The sequence below is a fragment of the Corvus kubaryi genome, unplaced genomic scaffold, assembly GCF_017639235.1.
Source record: "Corvus kubaryi isolate FWS band 111438036 unplaced genomic scaffold, C.kubaryi_AGA036_p1.0 133, whole genome shotgun sequence".
NCBI classification, from domain to species: domain Eukaryota; kingdom Metazoa; phylum Chordata; class Aves; order Passeriformes; family Corvidae; genus Corvus; species Corvus kubaryi.
The window spans coordinates 17,805,537-17,830,684 of NW_024580667.1; the positions used below are offsets into that span (position 1 = coordinate 17,805,537).

General features: G+C 36.7%; 1 protein-coding gene across 6 annotated transcripts; it reads left to right on the forward strand.

Annotated features, from left to right (window-relative positions):
- The first annotated feature begins 14 nt into the window (after positions 1 to 14).
- Positions 15 to 23,487, forward strand: PNPLA4 (patatin like phospholipase domain containing 4). Of its 6 annotated transcripts, none has more exons than XM_042038125.1 (9): positions 15 to 238; positions 1,119 to 1,418; positions 2,127 to 2,253; positions 7,810 to 7,994; positions 11,907 to 12,001; positions 12,166 to 12,301; positions 15,572 to 15,637; positions 20,603 to 20,755; positions 22,700 to 23,487. In XM_042038125.1, the coding sequence occupies exons 2-9, from the start codon at positions 1,260 to 1,262 to the stop codon at positions 22,760 to 22,762; spliced, it is 984 nt and encodes a 327-aa protein (XP_041894059.1). In that variant the 5' UTR covers positions 15 to 238; positions 1,119 to 1,259; the 3' UTR covers positions 22,763 to 23,487. The 6 variants fall into 6 exon arrangements, with proteins under 6 accessions (XP_041894059.1, XP_041894052.1, XP_041894044.1 ...); XM_042038118.1 differs by having other exon boundaries at positions 18 to 238; positions 20,606 to 20,755; positions 22,651 to 23,487; XM_042038110.1 differs by having other exon boundaries at positions 20 to 238; positions 22,651 to 23,487.
- The last annotated feature ends 1,661 nt before the right edge of the window (positions 23,488 to 25,148 follow it).

A 25,148-nucleotide genomic window follows, 5' to 3' on the forward strand; every position in this document is an offset into this window, starting at 1 on the left:
CTGGGCCGGGGCCGGGCGGGACCCGCCGCGACCTGCCGGTGCCGAGCGCCATCCGCCGCTGCGGGGGCTGCCGCGGGGACCGCTGCCGGGGAGGTGGGGCCGAGGCGAGCACAGTGCCGCCGCTGCCTCGTGTAGGCCGCGCTAGGCCCCCGGGAGGCCTGCGGGGAGGCGGCGGATGATCGGGACGGGAAGAGCCGTGTCCCGCGTAGGAATCGCCCGCCTGCTCTAAGTGTCCAAGGTTAGAAGGCGCAGTGGCTGCACTTCGGCATTGTGCGCCCCGCGGTTGTCACTTCACGTTCTGTGTTTATTACCTTTAAAAAACTTGTCTCGCTGTTTCGGCTCTGCTTTGCTTGTTTGTTTTGGTTGTTTGCTGAACAAAAGTGGAGGTAGAAAAAATCCAGTTGCACCACAGACCTGATCTCATGGTTTACGAGATGAAACAGAAAACCTGTAACTCACTTACTTGGTTGGGATTAAGTTAGAAGTTGGCAGTGTTCCGCTGAGACCTCGCGGCAGAGGGTCACACTGGGGTTGTTTGCAGTGATGGTCAGGCAGGAACCTGCTTTTCATCGGAACGAGCACAATTCCATACATTCTTCTTTATGGTCAAGGTGTAAACCAGGCTTACACTGGGTGTGTGAGTAACCCCTGTGCTATCTTAGGAACAGAGAAGATAACAAGGCTTGCTTTGTACCAGCCAGCATGCTGTCTCTTAACTGGGATCTTGACACCAGCACTTTGTTTTAGTGAAGAAGTTCTTTGAAGTTGCTGGATCCACAGTTTTCAGCTGAGGTAGAAGGAGCAGTGTATTCACGTTGTTAAGGGACAGTTTGTTTGCTCGGGGCTCTGTGTTATTAAAAATTTTAGTTCTTCCTGTCTCTGAAATGAGCAATTGACTTTATGGTCAGTTGTGAACAACACGGTACCAGATGGGGGCTGGTGAGAGGGAGAGAGAGGAGCTACTGAACAAAACTCTTTCATTGTCAAGCGAATCAGCTGTCAATGCCTCTGTGTGTTAGGGCTGGATGGGTGTGAGGAGAGCCTTGTTACAGTATCAGGGCCTTGATGTGCAACTAACCTTTCAACTACTCTTTTTTTCCCCTAATATCTTTAAACAGGGAATGCGTAGAAGAAAGTTTCTGCCTGTACTTCTGTGGTGTCCAAGCTCACCTATTGATGCTTCCTTTGTAACTTCACGGTAAAACAGCTTCTGAGAGTATCAGTTTGGTTACCACATCACTTGGATCACTTTTAAGAAAATGTGGACTGCCAAAAGACTGTGTAGTGCTCAAATACTGTTGCTCCAGTTAAAAAAAGGCCAACTGTGTAGTTGCATGTTTCCCAAAACTCAGCAGTTCTGGATTGGAATTACAAACTGTTGCACTATAAGAGTGCCACATAACAGAGTTAAATTCCAGGTAAGTATTTCTGTGATGCTCTAAAGATATAAGTTATGTGCATAAATACAGTGATAAAATAATTTATTTTATACTCTGCAGAGCTAAGCTTTTGATTTGACAGCATTAATTATGAATTGAAGATGCCTTCAATTTATCAAGGTAAAGGGGCAGGCAGCAATAGGTGCCGGAGTACCAATATTTAGAATGAAGTTTTGAGTCTAATAGTTCTAAGTTGGGGAGAAACATTAATTTTCTTCAAACTATACTTCAGACAGTAGTGCATGATAAATGACAGGGTGATTAGTTAGAGTGACAGTTGTTTAGTGAAGAATAGGACCAGAATTCTCTGGAAAATTACTTACAGATGCAATGTTAGGCAACAGAAGGTGGGGGAGAAAATGGATTGATAAGGGAGGATAAAAACTTAAGAGTTTGATTATAAAAAATCTGTTGATATAAATAAAAATAGTGGGAAAGGACACAAACTAAATGTCATTTTGGACACTGGCATATCCTGACGGCAGGAATTTTCAATATCTAGGTAAATTAATCTTAAATATAAATTGCTGCATGCCTAAGTTGTGGAACATTGAGGTTTGAACTAGTTTAGTGGCAGCTAAGCAGCTGAGAAATTAATCTAGATGACTTAACAATTATTGTTAAACGATGTCATATTTGTTGTTGTTTTTCTTTTTAATAGTAATATGACTGACTCTCGGATTGTAGGTTTCCAAGGTAAATGATAAACAATCAGAAGTTGATAGAAGAATGGCTACTAGTGCAGAGGAAACCAAAATAGCTGTTGGAAAAAGTCCCAGTGGAGTATGTGATGGAAGACAACATTCATTAGAAGGTATTGAACCTTTTGCTGCCTTCTTCTGAAGAAGTCAGCCTTCCCTACCCTCTGTTGACACCTTGTCTTAAGGATCAAGGTCTAGAATCTTAATTTGAAAGTTTAGTATCATGTGATGTGTTTCTGTTTTTAATTTTAAGGGGATTATATGCAATTGTTACAGTTTGCAAAGACTAGTGATTTTGTTAAGGTTCTTAATGGCTGGTTAGATATGTACTTACTATGTTTTTCCCTTCAACTTTGTCAAATTCTTATATTCAGTGAAGGCTGTGAATTGTTATGCTAGTGCGCTTTTTTTCCTGCCAGGAATGTGAAAAAACACACATTTCTGTGTCAGTGGTGATTTTTGATTCAGGTAAATTAGTAGTTACACTTACGACCTTTAATTTAGCAGTGCTGCCGAGCTAAACAGTTCTTTCTGTGACTTTGCTTGTTCTGTCATTCTTTGCTAATAACTAATCCTCCGATGTGCTGTTATGCCTCATACATTTTAGCTCCTGTGCTTCAGGGTGCTTGGTCGTTTGCATTCTATGTATATTTAAATTTTGTTTGTGAAGGTGTGTGTACTCAGTTGCTTTGGGCATTTTCAGCTTTTGTTTACAAGTGGGATGACAGGAGGTAGTTACAACAGGTTAAGACACTGGGATGGTACAATGTTTATGTAATTACATTGCTCAGGAAACAGCCCTGTGAGAAACTGTTGTGCTATTTCTTGTGCATTACAATCAGGAAAACAGTACCTGTCCTGAGAAAGCTGTGTGGTACTGTATCATAATTCTTCTGTACAGCCTTGTCTCCTTACATACGTTCTCTTGAAGGTTTGCATTACAAAATGGAGATACTGCTGAGTAAACAGGAATGCCCCCACCTCCAGTAGATTTTTAATCACCAGTGGGTTTTTTTTTCCTGCAGATGGGTAATCTTTTAAAGAGAACTCTTACGTTTATGTTTATTCCTGTGTTATATGGAAAATAATGAAATTGAACAGCCTCAGTGTTCTTCTTGTACATATCTTTTCTTATGCTTCTGTTTTTTTCTCTTGTAGACAACAGAAGCATTTCTATCCCCTTAACCAGTTGAAATCTTTATATTTTGAATTTTGCCAATCATGTAAGATAACATGTTTTGAAAAGCAGTGGCAGAAGTGTTTGCTATGTCCTCTTTATATCGTACCTCTATAGTATGTGCACTGTCCAGCTGAAATGTACTTGTGAATCTTTTAAGGTTCATTGAAACATTTTCTTAAGACATGCCAATATGACAGTGTTAATAGGTATTAATATCCTTAATAGTCACAATTTATGCTAAACTCTCTTAAGAATATTTGTTTTGAAGTGTTGTGAAACAGGTGTTTTATACTATTTCTAAGATAGCAAGATTTCTGCTCTCTGCTCAGCTGAAAGAAGTGGTTTGTGTCCACAGGTGACTGTGCTCTATTCCTGTTACTCTATTAAAAATTGTCAGGGAATAGTCATAATGTAAACTTAATTAAATTTCTGTGTTTCCTCTTTGGAGTTTTTATAATCATACAATTCTTTTTTTTGATCAAAAGTGCAGTGACCTACCAGATCATCAAAACAAAAGACATTTTTGAATCATACTTTCTCTGAAATACACAGTTATAACTTGCAAATCAAGTAATGCCACGACATATTTGCAAGCATCAAAAGAAATGGGAAAATTTATATTCTTTTAAATGTGTCTTGGTTTCCTATACTTGCCTTTCTGATTTTACAGGACATTCATCCAACAAATGCTTTCTTATCTTTCCGATTATTCTGAAATTTCTTTGCGAGGTAAAACAACATTGCTAAACTGCATCTGTGAAGCAGGTAGTTCCTTACAGAAACATGATTCTTATTTATCTGTATCATCTTTCTCATCTGCATCCTTTGTGGGTTAAGTGCTTTTTTACAGATTTGTTGAAGAGGCCTCATTCTACCCACTTTCTTGCAGGTGGATGCATAGTACTGATTGAATATATTAATGTCTGTTTCTTCTCTGTAATGCTGAGTATTTGCAATACTTTACTGATTTTCATATTCTAAACAAATGAAAGAAGGCCTGATTGTTTCACCAAGCAACAGACAAATGCTAGCTATCACTTAGGAGCTAAACATTACAAGATTTTCAATTTAACAACTGGGTAAAGCCCTGAACAACAAAATTTGATCTGATAGCTGACCCTGTTTTGAGCATAAGAAGGTTGGGAAAGAGGCCACTTGAATGATAATATGATTCAATGATTTCTCCTTCTCATTATTTACCACTTACAGAGTTGATAGATGTATGTGCATACCCCATTTCTCAGTCATTCAGCTAGATGTAACCACTGGATCTGTCATTTGAGCATGAATGCCATCTGCCAATTAACATTTGTACTGAGGAATTTCAAAATTTTTTGTGTATATGACAAATACTTAATGTATACCTGAGAATTGATCCTAATTAATAGGAATGTAGTGTCTGGATAACACAGCCATGCTATTGCTACTCTTAATTTGAGGTTCTCGTGGGGAATCTGTAAAACAGTGTTGTATTGCATGCCATACAAATCCAGTCGATCAAGTACTTCTGTTTACTAAAAGTAAAAAAAACCTACCTTATTTTTTACATTGTATTGATTTAATCTTTTTGGATTTGAAATTAGTCTGTTCTTCACAGAGTATGAGACTAGCAGCATTCATGAACAGTATTTCCTTGACTTGAAATCTTAGCGCTGTTTGTTCTTGTGTGCTTGCCTCTCACTGAATCCTTTTGTCAGTCAAGTGACTGATGTGAATACTCAGTCAATAATCTCTCTTTCTGTCTCTTGGGTAGGGAAATGAAGGAGGCAGAGAAGCATGGGATCTAAGTGTTAAGAAATTAACTCACATGAAAGAGTGAGTGCCATGTATCCAGACACTCAAAGAGAATAGTAGTTACTTGCAGTAACTGGTAATTAAATTGGACTAAAGCTCATATAAGAAACTACAGTTTCCTTATGAAGGTGTGTAAGAGGAGGCATGGATATCTGACTTTAGTCAGATATGTTTGGTAGTTTTTGATCTGAGATTCAAATAGTTTCCTCAGTTCACATAACCTCCTTTTCTGTTCTCACTGTAGAGAAAATGTACCAGCCACTTCTTTATACAATGAAGTGTGATTTTTCGTCCACATTGGTTGGGAATTTTTCTTTTTAAAAAAAATCTTTTAATCTAAAATTTTTTACTGTAACCATAGATACTCTTTGTAGTTCTTATCTTTTTTTTTTTTGATTTGTGATCATTTAATTATTTTCCAGCAGAGAGAAATACTTTTTGGAGTATGAGCCTTGTAGAAGGTTTAAATCTGCATATACATGTACATAAGCATCCATACACTTATTTTTATTTACATAACCTTATTATCTTACAGTTGTGTTTCTTAGTTACATTTCATAGGTCCCTTTGATGTAATTCTTTGGATTTGTGAACTCATACTTTGCATATTTTTTGACCAATCAGCTGTGTAAACATAGTTCTTATTTCATGTAATGCTTCACAGTAGTAGTTCTTGATCTTGAGGTCTATTTTGGGCAGAAATGGAGTTGATTCTTCCATTCCTATGTAAGAATCCAGTTGTTTTAACCAGTTTCATCTTTTAGTCAGAGTGGTCCGTGATGCAAATGCATCCTTGCTCCTAATTTGTGGAAGGTATGGAGACAGCTGCAGCAGCTGGTTAAACTCCCAAGAGTTTAACTATCCTGAAAGAAAGCCCATTGTGACATCAAACTTCAAAGACTGTTTTAGTTTTCTTCTACTCTATTAAAAAAAAATTTAAAAATCAAAGTAGAGTTGTGTTTGTTGTTTTCCAGTAACATCCTGAGTAAACTTTTTTTACCTTCTATTCAGCACAGTGACTTTTCTTTAAATGAAAAGATCCTTCTTTTTAAAAATAGTAAATCAGTTTATCACTTGCTTTGTTCTAAATACCTTTCTCTCCTATTGTCACAGCAAGAGCCAACTTCTGGTTCTTTCTATGAGTACCATGTGTTAGATTTGTTACAAGTATTCCTACTTAAAAGTGGATATGGAAGTGTTTCCAGTGCAGATGATAAACTATGTGTTTTAGCAGACTGACTGGTCCACCAAATATTCCCTGGCACTATGATATGCTCTCCATCTCTCTCTCTTGTTCAGTAAAATAGCAAACCTGGTTAGATCATTAGGTCTGATTTTGATCATGCTGTGGTAAAGCAATTGGGTTTAGCATGTCTTATCTAGTGGTTTTGAAAGCTGTTTCTTATCCCCATCTTTCCTGCTCTTCCCATTTCAGAGATGAAGAGATATCTATAACAAAAATATGGTGCTGTATATGTTTGCCTCTCTTCATCAGGACTGATACAACAGTTTCTGTCTTCTATTCCCATTGATATTGAGATGTACCCAAGTATAGTAGGGGGTTATTTTCAATTCAATGTGTGCAGTATCTCTTACATCTGTAAAATATAATCTGTGGAATACCTTGCTTTCATAAAGTAGTTATTTGCAGAAGCAGAAGAGCTAATAAAATGTACAGCATTCTATTTTGTTTATTTAATTAACTATCCCTAATAATCTGAATTTATGCTTACCATTTGTGGTGTTTTTTTGTTAATTTTAAAATCTGCCCTTGACACCTTCAGAGTGTGTGTGTTTTCATACATTTAGTGCTTTGTATTTTACTTTGGGTTTTTTTTATTCCTTCTTATTTTAATAGTACCAGCAATATGTTTTGTAGTTTTCTTTTTTAAACTAGTAATTACTTTAAAAATTTGTCTATTAATAATTCTAGTAAGCAAATGGGTTTCAAAGATGACAGAAAAAATTTGTCTCTTAGAGAATTATAATGGATTCAAGGCTCTGCTTGTGTAAGGAGAGTATGAATCATAGAATCATAGAATGCCCTGGGCTGCGAGGCACCTTAAAGATCATCTAGTTCCAACCCCCCAGCCATGGGCAGGGACACCTCCCACTAGACCAGGTTGCTCAGAGCTCCATCCAACCTGGCCTTGAATACTGCCAGAGACAGGGCATCCACAGCTTCCCTGGGCAACCTGTTCCAGTCTCACCACCCTCACATTAAAGAATTTTTCCTAATATCCAATCTAAATTTTCTCTCAGTTTGAATCCACTCTCCCAGTCCTGTCACTACATGATGAGACAGTAGCCAGCAGTTTTATAATTAATTTGACTTTTTAATAAAGGTGGCTAACAATGTTTGTTCTCCAAAGGTGTTCTTTAATCACTGTTGTGTAGCTACTCTTAGTTTGCATTTCTTTGGCAAATCAGGTGAAAAAGTGTAGTTACATTGTATATAAAGGTATATATTTTTAATTGCTTTAAAAAGAGTTTTGTGCTAAGGATTATTTTAGAGTTGTTTTCAGGTTTGGAGATACTCAACTAACTGCTGATTGTTTGATGTATTTAGTAATCAAAAGCTTTTAATGTTCTAAAGTAACCTGATTTTTGTTATATAGATAGGGTAAGTTAGCCAAAAGAATAAATGTATGTTGCAACACAAAATTTTTCTGACTGTGACATTTTATGTCCACAGCCCAAATGAAACATATCAACCTGTCCTTTGCGGCTTGTGGCTTTCTGGGCATTTACCACTTGGGGGCAGCAGCTGCTTTTCACAGGCATGGTAAGAAGTTACTGAGAGATGTGAAAGCTTTTGCAGGAGCTTCTGCGGGATCTCTGGCTGCCGCTGTCTTGTTAGCAGTGCCAGAAAATATAGAGGTAAATTAATAAACTCGTAGGTATAGGCCATTATAATTTTTAAAGGAAATTTTTTAATATAATCATCTTCCATTCAGTTTATTAAAATGTTTTGTTTCTTGTTTTTTCTTCTTTTTACTTGCTAGGAACAGGACTCTTTTATCATGTTTTCATTGACCACATCTGTGATTCATGAGCAAAAAGGTTTATGACAAAAATATTTCATATGAACTTTATATTTTAATCTGTATAAATACAAATCTCATGTGTGTGAATGTTGATTTGTAGGCAACAGATATACTTCATTATACCAAAATGTATATTTACTGAATGATGATACATTACACAGTGAATCATTGTTCTCTTGGCTAGAGATATGCTTTGTTAAGCGAGTGCATTGCACCATCCTTTCAACCTTTTCTGAAAGGAGATGAAAATGGTAGATGGAGTGTGTCTTCATAAACAGGTCCTACCTGCTCAGAATTTTTTCTTGCTGCCTGTATTTCATTGAACAGTGTTAAATGCTTTTGCATCTCCTTTAGACTCAGTGCAGCCCATGCCTTAACAGCACCCAGTAGGATTACCCTGCACAGCATTCTGTTCTGACTTGTGTCTGGGTTGTTTCATCTCCAGAGATGCCACTCCTTTCTCACCATGGATATAGTGTCATGCAGAGACACCAAGGTTATATTCAATGACTACAATGTTAAAGATTCTGTGGAGAGCATTAGGGTTTCTTTTGGTGTCTCTTTGCTTGATTTTCCCCACAGGTTAAGGCTGCTTTGCTCTCCTGAAGTGTCTGTAGTGACTTTGCCTTAATAAATGTAGAGGACCAGGCATTGCCAAAATGTTAATATTTCTTGAATAGTTTTAATTATTGTGGGGAAAACAGGCTGTTAGATTTTTAGTCTAAGTTACACTTATGTTTCAGTCCAGTGAGCATTTGATAACTTTCTCTAGGCCTCGATTATTTCACTTCATTTGATTCAAAAATAGTCCCAGCCAAACCCTACTTTGCCACTGATCTTTCTGTTTGTTTGTTGGTTGTTTCTGCTGGGATATGAACTCAGCTTGCAGCATTAACTGTACTTCTGTTACTTTCAGCAATAGGTTTGTCCCTGGCTTCTTTCCCCCACCCCACTCCCCTGGGAGCATTCCTTATATGACTTGGTATTAGGCAAGTTCCACTCTGTTGTGTGGAACCTCTTTGTATTCTGTGCAGGCATTACTCCCCTTCTGTCACCTCTGACTGGTAGTTCAGTTTCAAGTTTGCCTGATATAATGTGTACCTCTGACTTTAATTTCCTCTGTGGTGAGCATGGCAGCTCTTTGTTAGCCCAAGGAAATTTTTCTGCTTATTGCAGACTCTGGGTATGAGCACTTGTTCTCAGCCTGGTCCAACTTACAAAGATCTTTCTCCATAAAAATATTAGAACAGTTTTTAGTTTTTGTTTGTGGAAACTAAGTCTATATTACATTGAGTCTGATGTATTTTTCCTTGAAAGTTTGTCATTTTATTGCAAACTAAAGAAAGCTTCATGAACTATCTATTCCTTTCCATTTTTATGTACTTTTTAGTTATTCTGTTATATTGTTTAAATGGAAAATTGAGAGTTCTTTTCTCAGTGGGAATAATACTTTCTAATTCTCATGGAATTTAAGTAAAGGCAGTGTTCTGTACTGGATAGAACTAACTTTTCATATCAGGATAATTATATCGTTATTGTTACTGCATTTCTAGCTTGAAATATTTTATGTCCACAAATGTAGCTCTTAATCAGTTAATCATTTTTTTCCTTTTTTTCCCCCCTCTCCCCAGAGATGGCAATGTTAGACAAGCCATAATTAGGACTTTCTTCATCTCCTAATCTCAAAGCTGTAATGCAGCCTGTCTTTACTTGGAGAGAATGTAACATTGAAGATTTATTGTTTTGACTGTTGCTGTTCTAAGGCAGTTTCCAGATGTTTTTCTGTCATATATTGGATTTTTGTCACTGTTTGAAAAGGCACGGGACTTGAGAATTCTAAGGAGGCTTATTTAGTTATGGATGAATGACTGTTTATTTTAAAATTACCTTGGTCATGTTTGATATCAAGTTTGCATATCTCAGTACAAGCAGTTACAATTTCTAAGCACGGCCTCAGTCAAAATTTAAAATGCAGATGTATTGTTGAAAGCTTCTAGGACTCAAATTCTAAAACAATTCATAGCTGTAAGAAGTTGTCTCTTTTGAGAGCAGTAATTGAGAGTCTAGATACAGTCCATTCCTAGCACTTGTAGTATGGAAAGTAGTTCTCTGTCATTCCCCTAGGTTTGGGTTCATCCAGCTCCCCGGTACTCTTAGCTCCTCGTAACTTTATTTAAGCATCTTAAATATTGAGATAGTAGGTCTGAGGTGCTTCTATGTAGGGTTTTATGGGTTTCTTCTGCATTTAAAGAGAGAGGTGTCAGAATGTGCCTCTATAGCAGATTGACTACAGAAGAAGCCTAACTGCCTGATGTAGAATAAATTCAAGACTTAGTGCATGTAACTACTTTTATCTTTGAGCTGGCAATGACAAGTACGTTATAGGGTAAAGGTGCAAATCTAACCAATGTGAAATTAAGTAGCACAAATATTTACAGTGATTGTTTCTTTAAGAGGTTTAAGTCTTAGTGAACTTTTTTGATACATTTATTCAAAGGCCATATAAAGAAAGTGGATGCAAGAACTGTATTTCTCTTTCACTTAGATGAGTGCTCTGTCATATAAGTGATGTGAGGAAGTTTAACTGCTTCAGTCAGCTGGCTCTGATCTCAGGTTAATCCTCACTCTAACTCCTTCCTGGTTTTTCTTTCATTGGTTCCTGTATCCTCCTCCTCAGTAGAATACATTCATGTCTCTATTTTTTTTTTTCCTTTCCTTTCCTTAACCACTGAATAATTTATTTTTTTACTATCAACATATTTGTTCTTTATTCAGGGACCTAATAATCCAGGAAACCCAAACTATCTTTTTCTCATGTGGTTATATAGGTGAATGTGGGTATAATATATTTATAGAGTACCAATTTCAGAAGGTTGCATAAGATTGAGTTTAGTTTTTTCAAAGTCTCTAGAATCATTAGAGAAGTCTGCATGAAAGGATGAAAAAAGGATTACAAATATTGAATAGTGAGTCTTAAGCGCTCAGGATCTTAATTCATTGTTTCAGCATGTTACGGCTGAAAAATAAATTATACCAATTCTTTTACTGTCCCTTTGGAGTTGGTATGACTCACACTTCAAGCTATTTTCCTGCAGTCATTAATGCTGGGCATTTCAGCTTGTGTAAAAGGTTCCTTGTGCAGGAATCTGTTGCCTGGTTTTCTGCAGTGTCATTTCTTCCTATGTCATCCATCATAGTTTTCCATTCATTAAATACTTCTATAGTATTTTATTAATAAAATATGTATATTTGTTAGTAGCTTGTTTTTTGTATTAGTGAGAAGAAATCATTGTAATTTTTTTTCTTTTTTATTGCTTATAAGCATCTTAAGGTACTTGTGTCTGGTTTAAGTTCTGAAATAGACTTTAAAATAAAAGGTGGCTTTAGACTTCGAACTAAATGATTGTTCTTGTAATGGCATGGTCTAGGGAACTGATTATTTAGCAGTGGTAGTATATAGAAAAATAGCCTTTAACTTTCTTTGGTTGTTAAAGTGGTATCCTTGTGAAAGCTTATAATTTTTTTTTTTCATTAGGGATTTTTTTTTCTTATAAATTAATCCTTAGAAAAGGATCAACGTTTCGTTATGCATGTCTTGTTGCAAACCAAGCACACAAGGGAAAATATTTCAGTTTGATCTAATAACTTTTTTTAAAGCTTTAGCCTCTAGTATATTTTAGGTACTGCAGTTGAACATGCTTCCGATCACTAAAACATCTTCATGGTTATTATTTTCCGTTTCCAGAAATGTAAGCACTTTGCCTATGGATTTGCAGAGGAAGTCAGAAGATTGAACTTTGGTGCTGTAACACCTGGTTATGATTTTATGAAAACACTTAGGTACCTATCTTAATGCTTCTGTAAGGTCATTTTTGTGTTGAGCTCTCCAAATGCAAATGGAGAGGGTGCATATTTCTTCTTCGCAGTGGGGTGCTTAGCCCTAATGTGTTTGGAAGGTTTTTAAATAATGGTGTGAGTAATGCTGAGCATTTTCTTTCCTCTAGGGAGGGCATAGAATCTATTCTTCCTTCTGATGTTCATGAGATAGCTGAGAACCGGCTCTATGTGTCGGTCACTAACTCAAAGAGTGGGGAAAATCACTTGGTTTCAAATTTTGCGTCCAGGGACGACCTCATTCAGGTAATAAAGTTGAATGTGGCAGTTGTGAATAAAAATGCTGGAGTTTCTTCAAGGCTTAAGAGTATATTATTAATTGTACGGTAAAATCACTGGTTTACTCAGGTAACCACTTGCTACAACCATAATATAAACAATGTTTAAAGCAGGATTCGATCCTATAGCTTCAAAAATTTTGCTAAAATTTATTTGGTGTTTGTGTGTGTTTCCTGCATTGGTTGTTCAAGTTCTACCTTGTAGGCAAAGTGTTTCTAAAAGTAACAGGTAACTAATTGTGCAGTATATGAGAACACAGTAGAGAATCTCAAAATGTTGTAAAAAATTTGCACCTCTTACTTCACTGATACTATTATGTTTCATCACAAAAGAAAATAAAGGAAGTTTAAGAAAAATTGAACAATTCCTACAGGTGCTTGTGGATAATGGCTATAATGTAATGCTAAGTACTGTATATAAGCTGCATTTTAACTGTAACTGGGAAGATCTTTTACTGCCCTTCTCTTCATCTGAATGCCACATTTTAAATTTGGATCAGGATTGTATGCATAAGCCGATGTGAGATGGTAGAAGCAGTTCAGATGCTTGTAAAGCAAGTGTTCTTGCTAGTAACTGATCGTATCTTAGTGGAAGACATAGCAAGATATAGCAGGATAAAGGAGGAAATAGAATAAGAAGGAATTCCTTCTTTCCCTATCCTTGTGGATGCTTAGAGCAAATAAGAGATTCTTTACTGTTATCACTTTTAACAAGTGTCATTTTTTTTTACAAAATCGCAAAGTGTGCATTGGGAGTTTGCCTTTAAAGAATAACCTTTAAAATCTTGACCCTGTTATATTCTACATGGACAGTCAGTTCTCAAAATTTATAGGACTTCATCATGCAAATATAATTATGCAAAAAGTTTATCTGAAGTTACGCACTGTTATTTCTAGCTATAGTATCCACTGGTAACAAGCATGGAGATTATTATTCTTTTCATTTATGTGTTTTTGCAGTGAAATCTTCTAACCTTGAGACAATTAGAAGCATCAGGATGACCTTGGAAATATGTACATTTTTACTAGTATTCAATAGTTTTTTCATTGATTTAGCCATTTCTGTTCTATTCTTTTGTTCTCTATAGTAGCAGTAGGTGGGTTGGAATAATAGTAATAAAATTACACATAACTGCTCATTAATGCATTCATATTGTCTGGTCTTTCACAGAAGCTCACAATACCTGTTTTTGTGCATGCCTTCAGCTCTGCCTGTATCATGAGTACAGCTGTCTGAATGTTGGTGGCTGCCACAGGAGCAGGGAGGGTAGAGCTTGTTAGGTTATTTTATTGTATCGTGCCTAGACATGACCTACATGCAAGGCATGGATAAAGGTACTGTTGGGCTGACTGTTTTATAAACAGCAAAACTTCTGTACCTTCTGCCAGAAATCTTTCAATGTCATATGGATTTGGTTTCAATGCTTAACAAACAAGACTTATGGTTCCGAAGTTTTTCATAATGGCTAAACTGAATGTATGTTTCTACAATATTAAGATTTTATCTGTTTTACTATTCCTTGTGGACTTGGAAAGGCAGGTAATAATCTCCCACTTTTGAAATAGTCTTTCCATATGTGAAGACAATCATCTTGCATCAGCATTCGTAGATTTGTAGTTCTAGAAATGGAGGTGAGGGGGAAGAGAGGCCTGATTTGTGTGTTTGTGAGGGAGCAAGGCACAAAATACTGATAAATTTAGCTTGAAAATGTAAGGCAGTGCCTAGAAGTCCACACTGGTCTGTTAGTGCTAGGGAAATACTGAAAGCTTGTCCTGCCTCTCCTCACTCTGGAGATCTCGGGAGTGACTTTATAAGAAGAACAACTGCTTTCTTCCGTCCTCTCTTGAAATGAATTCAGAAGTTGCAGGGGTCACCTGGTTTTGACTCTATTCCTTCAATAAATCTTTTTTTCCCCATTTCTCTTAGTTTAGAAGGGCCAAAGTTACTGAGATGGAGTTGAAGAGAGGAGAAAGGGTGTTGGGCTGGGGAAGAAGTGGACGTTGGGAACTTTGGAAACCTTGTCTTATGCTTTTATGAGTGAAAGGCCTGCTTGGTAGAGAAATAGCTACAGTTTTGCATAAGGGAACTGAGAGAGCCTTTTTATCTGACCTCAGACAAAGCTCCACATCAGTAGGAAAAGAAACAGGCAGGAAAGCAGTTCTCAAAGTGGAAGCTGAAGACTTCATATACATATACAGTGTTAATTAAAACTTATTAGGGGAACAGAGGTGCTTAATACTGAAAGTAGCTTAAATTTTGTAAAAGTAAATGTAATTCCACCCAAAAAAGCTCCAGCGCTTTCTTCCATAATCTCCATGGATTGTGATATTTTTCTGCAGCTGATCATCTTTCACACAGTGTATACACCAGTTTGTGACCTGCTTCTGTTCCCCAGATTGGTCTTTCATGCCACCACACAAGCAGTGTGCATATTCACCCGATTTAGCTGTATGAAAAATTCTGACATACTGTACTTCGTCCACGCATTTGCCTCTTCGCCTGGAAATTCTGTATACTGATTGCTTATGTATATGTGAGTGGATACATAGGTATAGAGATACCCACTCTCTCATAGGTATTGCTGTGAATGGATAGGACGGTATATGTGTGTGCAAAGCTGTACATGGCAGAAGAGGTGTCCTGGTCTAAAAAAAAACTTAAAAATCAAGAACAGCTGTAGACAGCAATGAAGCCTTACAACAGGGGAAATAGTATTTCGTTAATACTTGAATTTATTAAATAAAAACATTGATAAAGGTATGCATATGTGAATTTTCAGGATGTTTGTGGTATTTTTGAAACTTTGAAAATCTGATTTATTAGGAAAATAAACACTATATTAATATGCTAACAGAATGACTCGGTCAGCTTCTTCTTTGACAATATACTGCTTTTTTTCAGCATGTGCATATTTAATTTCTTGAAAACTGTAGATTTACTTCACATTCTGCAAAACTAAGTTCATACTCTTGAATCACATTAATCATTGAGTTAATTTTTGATACTTTGTTTTGAGAGTTGTCACTGTGAAGTCATAAAAAAGCCAAACCCTGTTGAATAATTTTAATCACATTTTGACATACCACAACAAGAAGACATTTTGAAATGACAGTGGATTTATGTAAAACTAATATATTGACTGGTAAATATGTATGAAAATATGTATTGGTTCTAAATTACTTTGTTTCCTTTTTTTGATTTTTTTTTTCTCTATTCTTTCTGCTTTCTTCTGTCTAGGTCCTGCTAGCAAGTAGTTTTATACCAGTGTATGCAGGAATTAAGCCAGTGGAATTTAAAGGACAGGTAATTTTTCATTAACTACCAGCTTTCTTTTTATGTGTTCTTCATTTATGGTGTAATGATTTCATCTTAAGGGAAAGCAACTTCAATACCATATTTTGTATTTCTTATAAGAAAACATTTTCACAGTTGTCTTTACTCTGTCTAGCTCCAAGAACTCTTTTTTCTTTCTTACATAAATATATTAACACTTTAAGAATAATTTTAAAAGCATGGAAATGGCTATTTCTTCTTTCTGAGAAATATATGATACTTCATTTCCCCATTCATACAAATGATGCCTCTAGAACCTTTATAACCCTCACAGCCCCCCTGCCAAAAAGCCCCACAAAACCATATGTATTTGCTGCTAGCTAGGTAGTCATTATATCAGAAAGCTTGGCAGCTTTAGAATTATAGATACAGCAATACATATCAACTGAAATATTGGAAGGGTTTAAATCAGTATTGTTTGACTGTTTGAGTTAAATGGAGACTGCTTGCAGCTTCCCAGGGTCTGGAATTTTGTTAATTGGAGTCTATATGTTGCTTGTGCAATTTCAAAGGCAATGTATTGCTGTCATTAGTTAAAGGGAAGAAAGTGTCATTGTTAAATTTCTTGTGGTATTCTTTCAATTACGAAATTGAAAAGTTGGCTCACAGTTTTCTCCAAAAGTTATTTAAAACCCATTTTACTGAATGAACTATTATGATTTGCATAGCCATTGTAGTATTTAATGAAGCCTTTGTAAATTTTTTTTTAGCCTTCTAATATTTTACTGCAGCCTTTTGTCTTTTTGCATTCAAAAGTTAAATCAATGAAAGTTTCATGGAAACTGGTTCTTCTGTTACTTGAAAGCTTCTTGTCATTCCCAAAGCTTACTGCTCTCCTTTAGTGAGATTCAGAAGAGGCAGTGTCTGGGATGAGGTTGCTTGCATTTATAGTTACTTGTTAGAATAATTAGTTCTGCATGTCTGCCCTGCCTTTTCTCATACTCTGTAAAGCAGTGCATTTGTGAATTGGGGAATTTTTTGGGGGTTGATTTTTTGTGGGTGTTTTTTTTGGTTTTTTTTTTTTTGTTTGTTTGTTTTTTTTGAGAAAACTGTTGCCTGTAAATGCTTTTGATTTGCATTCTTTAGTCCCAAATGTTTAGATCTGGGTGAGAGCTCTCACTTGCAATAGCGTTTCTTTGGTTTGGAATAGTGGGTAATAAGGATGTGTGGGTGTGTTAGCAGGGGCCCCAAAGCACACATTGTAGGGCTGCATACATGGGATGTACTGTCATGGCCCAGACATGTAAGCACCAATCAGTAAGGTGGATTGGATATGGATTTGGGCCTGCAAGGTCACCTATCATATAGCACCATATTCCAACTTTACTGAAAGTTTTACTGTAACAGACCAGGTCCTGTCTGTCTGTCTAAGGTAACTTCCTCAGGCCATGGGTTCATGGCAGCACAGAATCAAGACTACTGTCTGCTAGCTGCTTGAGTCTACTGGCCTTATCTGTAGTTTAGAACAGTCGATCTGGATCTTCTCTGGGCTGTATGTGTATTCATCTGCACACACATCACCAGGTCATGCAAGAGTGTTTCTAAAATGTATTTCACTGTTTTCTCTGCTGTGTTACCAGCTACTATTGTGCATGGCAAGTAAGGCAGTGTGTTGCACGTTTGTGAAGTGGTATCAGAAAATAGTCAAACCTGTTACTAGCCTGCCCATACACCTACAGAGACTGAACCCCAGGGTAAACATTGCACTTTAGTTTTATTTTTAGGAAGAGTGTTTTTTGGGAAGCATTTGGCTTCACAAGAGATTAGCTAGTTTACCTGTAAGTGTGCATGCCTGCAGGCTAGACACTTGGGATGAATAAGCTAAATTTTGTGTTAGTAGGGACAGAACACTGTCTGCTCATAGTACGTTTTCTTCTGATTAATGAGCCGAAAAATAATTTGACAAAAGAGGAAGTCTAAGATGACATACGAGAATTTATAGCCTTAACCAGATTGGACTAGTTTATTACCAGGGCTGGGGATTTTAGGTATTCTGGGACTAAGCTTCCAGTAACACTAGTGCAAACTTGCTCCATGTGAAATGATCTTTCTCTGACTTGGTTTTGTGTCCTTTGAGTCTCTGACAAGGTTAATTTTCAGGACAGATAAAGATCCGCAGATGACAAAGTTAGCTGTGTCTGCTGATGAGTCTGTAGTTGGTGTGACTGTAGTTCTCATGGAATAGCTTTGTAAAAACCATCTGCTGGTAAATGGGTAGGTTCTGTTAGTCGAGCCTTGATGTCATTGTCTGCTTTGGGTTTCATTGCAAGTTATTTCACAGTTTTCTCTGTTTCTGCATTGTACTAGAGTATTAGTGAAACTCATTTAGAAGCTACCAGGAATTTGCCTCATCAGCTAAGAAGTGTTTTTCAAGAATTGATTAGTGAAGTTAAGGGAAGCTGGTGCTTCACTTGTCTTTTTGCAGCAAATAAATGTTTTATAAATTTTTTATAACTAGGAAACATGAGGGACTATAGTGCTAGAATATTTTTGAGTGAAAAACAGTTGCTCTCAAATGCTCAAAAGAAAGTAACAGAATCTACAGAAAATAGTGCTGAATTAACAGCATTGCTCATGCCTTAGTGAATGTTTTGATTTTCAAATAAGTATTGAAGTTACATAAGGGGAGAAGGAGAAAACATAAATAATCAGAATTTTTAAAAATGTGAGAACTTTTAAGTTTTAAAAGTATTAAGTTATACTGGTGAAAAAAACATCAATAATGTCTTTTGTTATGGTCTCTTTGACGTGGCTTAGACAGGGATTCCACTGTACTTTTCACTGTAGGAAACGCAACAAAAAGCCACTTAGGACACCAAGAAACATTGCACATAAATAATAATAATTTACTATTTAGAGACAGACACAAAAAAGCCTTGGTGCTAGAAGTGTTCTGGTATGTTGCAGCTTTACTCACAGCTGTTGCAACAGTGCTGTAATGGGAGTTTGACAAATCTGAAAGATAGCTGTAAATGATCCTGGAATTTTATTCTCTGACTCCTCATTGAGAAATTTGATGTTTGTGCAAAGTGAAGGAATTCAGTAATATATTATGGGTACTGATATCAGCTAATGTCAAGAGTCAGGTACTATAGCATATAATGAAATAACAGGATGAAGAGGGCCATAGAAACTACGAAATATTAATATTTGTAGCTTAGATTTTGAGATCAGGAACATAAAACTCATCTGAGAGAGTGAAGAAAAGAGTGGTGTGGGTGGACTGTGTATGCAGACAAACACACGGATGGATGGATGGATGGGGGGAGAGAGAGAGAGAGAAATAGATAGATACTACTACTACTCCTTTGCTATGTATCTGTGTGTTAAAGAGTGACTCAACCTATCACCAGATACAGGAGTTCACAGGGGAAGTCAAGTGTGGCCCTGGGAGAAATCTGTGTAAAATTAAAATAAGGTTTGCTTTAGAGTGAGAGTAAAGGACACAGCTGAGAGGGATCTATATAACTGATGGATCTCAGAGAATCTCAGAGGCTTCTGAAGAACAAACACTGTAACTGGAGTTAATGCTTTCTGTATAGCAGTACCTACACTGAGAGCTAGTGTCTTGCCAACAGCCAATAATTTACTTTTTGTGAAAGGGTTTTTTGTCTTGGGTTTTTTTGGTTTTGTTTTTGTTGATGTATGTTTGTTTTTTAAACTTGCGTGACTAAGTTCCTGTGGTGTTTTCAGGATTTTTGATGCAAAATTGGTATTATTTTGTCATTTTACGATGGTCACATAGAGCATCACTTACGTCAGGAAAGCAGTCTTTTGCTTGATTGATGCTGAAGAATACTAGTACAATTTGCCATTTCTTTTCAGTGGTCTGTGTTAATGTAACTTGAGCATGATATTCTGGAGGTGAAACTCTTAAGAAGCACTGAGGTGAATCTTACTATTTCTTACAGCATTTCAACTTGCCTGCCTTTGCGTGTCTGCATTAGTCTACATTTTACATAGTTAATGTTTGTTTCCTTTATAATTAGTGAAGACAAAAGCACTTTTTCAGCACAATTAATATGAGATACAATCACCTACTTTAGGATAAAGTGAATCACATGTTAGAAGTGTTTTCTCTCCCTTGATGATAAAGGAAGTGTAGAATTACTAATTGCCTTTAGATGTGTAAAGTTCAGGGAGATGTGTCTGGTCATCAGCCCTCACGTATGATGTCAGTGAATCCATCTAACCAGCAGACTGGTGTCAAATTTTGGGCTATGCATGTAAGCACAGTAAGAAATAGGAAGATACAAATACATTAACATCAGATGTGACAGCTCTCCTGTTTATATTGGAGTGGAATTTGGCCCCTAGATCTCATTCTTCACTATACTCAACTCCTGCAGCAGACTTAGGTCTGCTCCCACTTATGTGATAGTTGATGGCTCCTTCCCATCTTTACTCTCCACTGCTGCTGCTGTCTTCTGTAGTGGATGTAAGAAGACATGAGGCTCTGGAAGAAAAATCATAGAAGAGGAGAGGAATCGTGTGGTTTAGCTTGTGCAGTGTTTACCTGCACATACAGATTGTACAGCTTCTGTTGTCAGTCAGAATAATGTTCTAGAGAAGTATACATTATTGGATATGGTTTATGTGTAATATTAACAGTCTTGTCTTTTCCTGTATGTGTTGAGACAAATTCCATATGGGGCATTTTATTTTTTAATTAACTAAGAAGTCTTATAAGTGGCTTGATAAATACCTTACACACAAATCTGCACATTATGTCAAATGCTCATTGATTCAAATCTCTGTGTCTATATTGTCAGTTCCTTGATATTTGACACATACTGAAGCTTATTCATTGTATTCTTAGAGGGAAACTTGTAAGTTTTCTTGAGAGTGGAGGAGGCAGGGTCAGCAAGGGTAAGGTATTGCATTATGATCATACTGTGCTGGTGTTATTTTGAAAATATTTCTGTTTTCCCATAGAAGTGGGTTGATGGTGGCCTTACCAATGGCCTTCCTATCTTGCCTGTTGGAAGAACTGTGACGATATCTCCTTTCAGCGGTCGATTAGATATCTGTCCACAAGATAAAGGGCGTGTGGACCTGTATGTTAAGTTAGCAAAACAAGATATGATGGTAAGTTGCTTGTTTCTTAACTTAAAAACACTAAATAGTACTCTTGCAGTTATGTTCATATTGAAGTGTCTATTTTGTGCTTATATATTAGCTTATGTAAAGTTTTGGCATTTTCTGTTTTGCAAATGGAGGTTAAACCTTTTCTTAAACACAAGGAAAGGAAAATGTAGAATAAAGAAGAAAGTTTGAAAAGCATTGATCTAGTACGAAATCGAGCAAATTATAACAGGCTGTTCAGTGTAAATAATATTAGGTTTGTGTAGTGGTTTGCTTTACATATCAGCTGTCTTTGACTAGGAAAAATGTTTATAGAAAAAAATAAAGTCGAATACCAGAGGAGAGGAAAACTGCACAACATTTCTTCATACATACTGAAATCAATTGCTCTAACTGAATTTAAAATGCAAGTTTAAGTTGTACATTTGAAATGGTATATACAGTGACTTGTCACTGCATTCCTCAAGAGAGCTTGTGAACATTTGTGACTACAATGCTTTTTCAGAAGTTCTGTTAGATGTTGCAGAAACATTTCTGTATATTGAAATATGAGACTGATTTTTATTGCCTCCTTTTCATTGTTGACATTCTGTCTTTGCAACCTTTGTCTCACAAACTTTAACCACAGTTTTGCTTTCTTCAACGTGCTGAAAGAAAATCTTGAATAGTGATAGACTAGTGGTCAATAATATTCCATTAGAAAGAAAGATTAACAATAATTAATACTTTTTAAAACTTTTTGTAAGCAGTTTTTAATGTTTTTTTTTAATTTTAGCAAAATTAGTGTTAGTAATGCCTTTCTCAATTGGACCGATTTTTGAATCTTTATGATGTTTCACAGAGAGGTATTAAGCATGGTAGTACTTTGTAAAGGTCATAAAGTATGAGATTATTGATTTCATATATCTTGGAAATTTATGCAATCACTGTATATTTCTTGGTTGTGTTTTGTATCTAGAGGATGAAAAATGAGCTGGTGATTAGTTTAGTTTAGAGACAGAAAATTAATTGCACAGTTCAATTGCTTCTGGGGTCATGTGCAAACTCGTGCAGAATCCCAGGCAACATTTTAAACTATTCGATTTGAAGCACCTCTGCTTTTAGGGCTGTAAAAATGATCACTAAGAATAATTTCATTTCAGCAAATTGTGGTTTCATAAATTGAAGAGTTGTACATCTTCATTTATCTATTTTGGAATGTGAATAGTTTTCCGTCTCTCCATCTCCTAGGGTCAGAATTTGAATAATTGCTTCAAATAATGAAGATGATTTTGATATTTTTTTGCAAATTTGTTTATAATAATGTGGCTAAGTATTACATTATTTATATAAAAAAATTGTTCAGAACACTATTGAATCTATTTTTAGTCTGTTGTAAACAATTTAATAAAGTCTGTATTCAAGAATAAAGCTCCAAAAGCTTTTTACATGATCAGAGTGACCAATTAAGATGCTGAGTAGTTCTTCAATTGTTGGTAGTACAAGCTACATTTATACTCATATGTTAAACATTGCCTGGGAATGTTCCCAAGAACATGGTTGTTTGCACTAGTAAGTTGTCAAAATATTTCCTTGCACAAGTTTAACATGTGCCAGCTACCACTCTGCCAGACAGTTTTGGGAGTGTTTCCAAAGTTAAAGTGTTTCAGAAACTTTGGGCAGTTTTACAGGCAGACAGTCTGACTTGGATGCTGTGAGTTTAATTCTGTGTGTGTGGACTGTTCGTGCCAGTTTGTCCTGGCACTCAGCAGTGACCCTGGACTTGGTTAATTCCTGGTGTAGACAAAGCCATGCTGGTCTTTTCATTTTACATATGCTCCATGAAACAGATGACAGAACAGTCACATCTAGGTAAGTTGCATTAATAAACTAATTTATAGCTTCTTGCTCTGTTGCAGCTGTCTCTGGCCAACCTAGTAAGACTTAATCAAGCTTTGTTCCCACCAGACCATGAGAAAATGGAATCATTGTACCAAAATGGCTTTGACGATGCTGTACGCTTTTTATTGAAAGAAAACTGGTTTGAGTAGACAGCTCAGAGAAAAAGTAGCAAAACATGATGGCTGCCAAAACACAGCTACAGGCATCCTAGAGAATCTCAGGGATTGCTACCCCAGTTCATGTTCATGAAAGTAAAAGTCCCAATGGACTTGCATCTACTGCTGCTGAGAAAGTATCAGTTGCACTTCACAGAGCTGTATAAACATGTCAGAACGGGAGCTGGACGTGCCTGGTGGATGTCTTGTTTTGAGGAGGTTCCGCTTGGATTCAGTTTGCTTCAGCTGGGGACTTGAGTGTGGGATTTGTAAAAAGCTTGTGTTGTCATAATTACAGAAATTTGGAAAAATCTTTTTCAGTGTTATTTTAGAGGAGAATTGGTGTTATAGCATGAAAAATTAAAATCTGTATTATTGACTGAACATAATTCTGCATATTAGTTCTGTGTATTACTTGGATGCTCATAGTGTTACTGATCTAAAATGTAACTTGCACTGTTCTAAAGGACTTGAAAGTTAAATACTAGCCACAAGAAAATAAAACATTTGCACTCCTATGTATTTTTTCCACATTAAAAGTTCTTTTTTCGGTGAATGTTTTCTTTTAAAATTTTAAATACTACCTGATTTTTTTAGAAGAAATGTGATATAAAAATAACTGTAAAGAAGGGTGTAAAAATTGTTATATTTATTACATTTTCTTCTTTTGCCAAAATTGAATAAATATATTTTCCTGAAGCTTTTGTCAAGAGTTCATTTACACGTTCCTTGGAATGCTATAACAACCTGATTATCTACTGTCAGTCTACTGGAGAGTAGTTGATGAGACTCAGCAGGTAATGAACTCAGATTCATGTATCTTGTTATTGTAACACTCACCTTGCATTGACTGCCTTAAGTTCAGGATTTCCAGTCTCACTGCCTGACGCGCTGGGTGCGGGGTGTGGAAAGAGCGTCGCGTCCGTCCCGATCGCGTCCCTGCCGGAGCTGCTCCGGGGGTGCTGTGCGAAGGCGCTCAGACACACCCTGACACACCGGAGCTGGGGGACACTCACAGCCACACACACAGAGCCGGACAGCTCCTGCAGCAGCGCGGAGGACAGAGAGATGGGAGGGGTCCTTTGTATGGAGTTCCGAGGGGTTTATTGAGGTCCCCACCCGAAGGGATCCAGGAACAAAGAACACAGAACACTGACGGGGCCGGGGTTTTATCCGGATCAGCACCAGGGGAGGGGCAGAACATCAGAGCCTATCCTTTGGGGGCCAGAGGGTGGAAAGGGCGTGGGGTGACAGGACAGTGACCAGTGGGAAAGGCGAGGGGTGGAACAAGGGACCCGGGAACCAGTGGGGTATCAAGGAAAGGAGAACTATTTAGAACATGAACTTAAAAAGGGTAAAAGGGTCTTAGGCCTCTGAGCCTGCCCACCAGTGGACCCCTCCACTGTTTTGGGGCTCTTGGCTTCTTGGTCATTCCTGCAGTGGATTCAACCACTGCAACAACTGCCTAAATGCTAAAATCCACAATTGTTTATTTAAAAGCAAAGAGTGTTTGGTTTATAAGTGTGGGGTTTAAGTTGATTTATGAATAAGTAAAAAAAAAAAAAAAGTTAAAATTGGAGGTTGAATCAAGCATGTATGAAATTTTAGAATTCCTACAAACAACTGAAAAACGTGGTTAAGAAATAAATCTTTTATAGCTGTTTGAAAGCCTCTTCAGCAAGTAATCACCAGATTTATATTAATATTTAGATTGCATCACATTAGGAATCATGTGCAGAGATTGAATTATTTTATTACTGTTTTTGATAATGAAAGAAATTAAATAAAAAGAAAAGACTGATGTAAAGCACCTTAAATTCATTTTAGAGCAGCAACCGTTTCTAAATGCATGAAGTTCTATATACAGTGATAGTTATATACAGGATAGCTTGCATGACTTCCAGATCTTAGGATAGCATTTTTGCATGTAAAACTGAAACAAGTTACCTTTGTAACCTGTGCCTTGCTCACTTGTATTCTCATTTGTACAGAGGATAGTTTCCAGCATGAATTGCAGTTGTAGATAATACTATTAAAAATAATCTCTTCTTTGATGCTGATCTGCAATGGTCAAAGTCTCTGATTCAATGGTAACATCTCTCCTGGAATTCTGGTGAAGTCTTGAAAAAGCTCTTTTTCACTTAGAGAAACTGAGAAATCTAACAAGATCAGATCCTCTTAGACTTTGTTTCCTATTTACAGTAGTTGTATTCTTCAGGGAGTGAATATGAGCCTTTTTGAATGGAGGAAGACGAGGGTTTTTTTACCACTTCACAAATTCTTCAATTGATACAGATCTTTCCTAGCTAATTATCCTGGCTAATAGCTGGAATTTTTTTGTTAGAATGTTGTAAATCAGA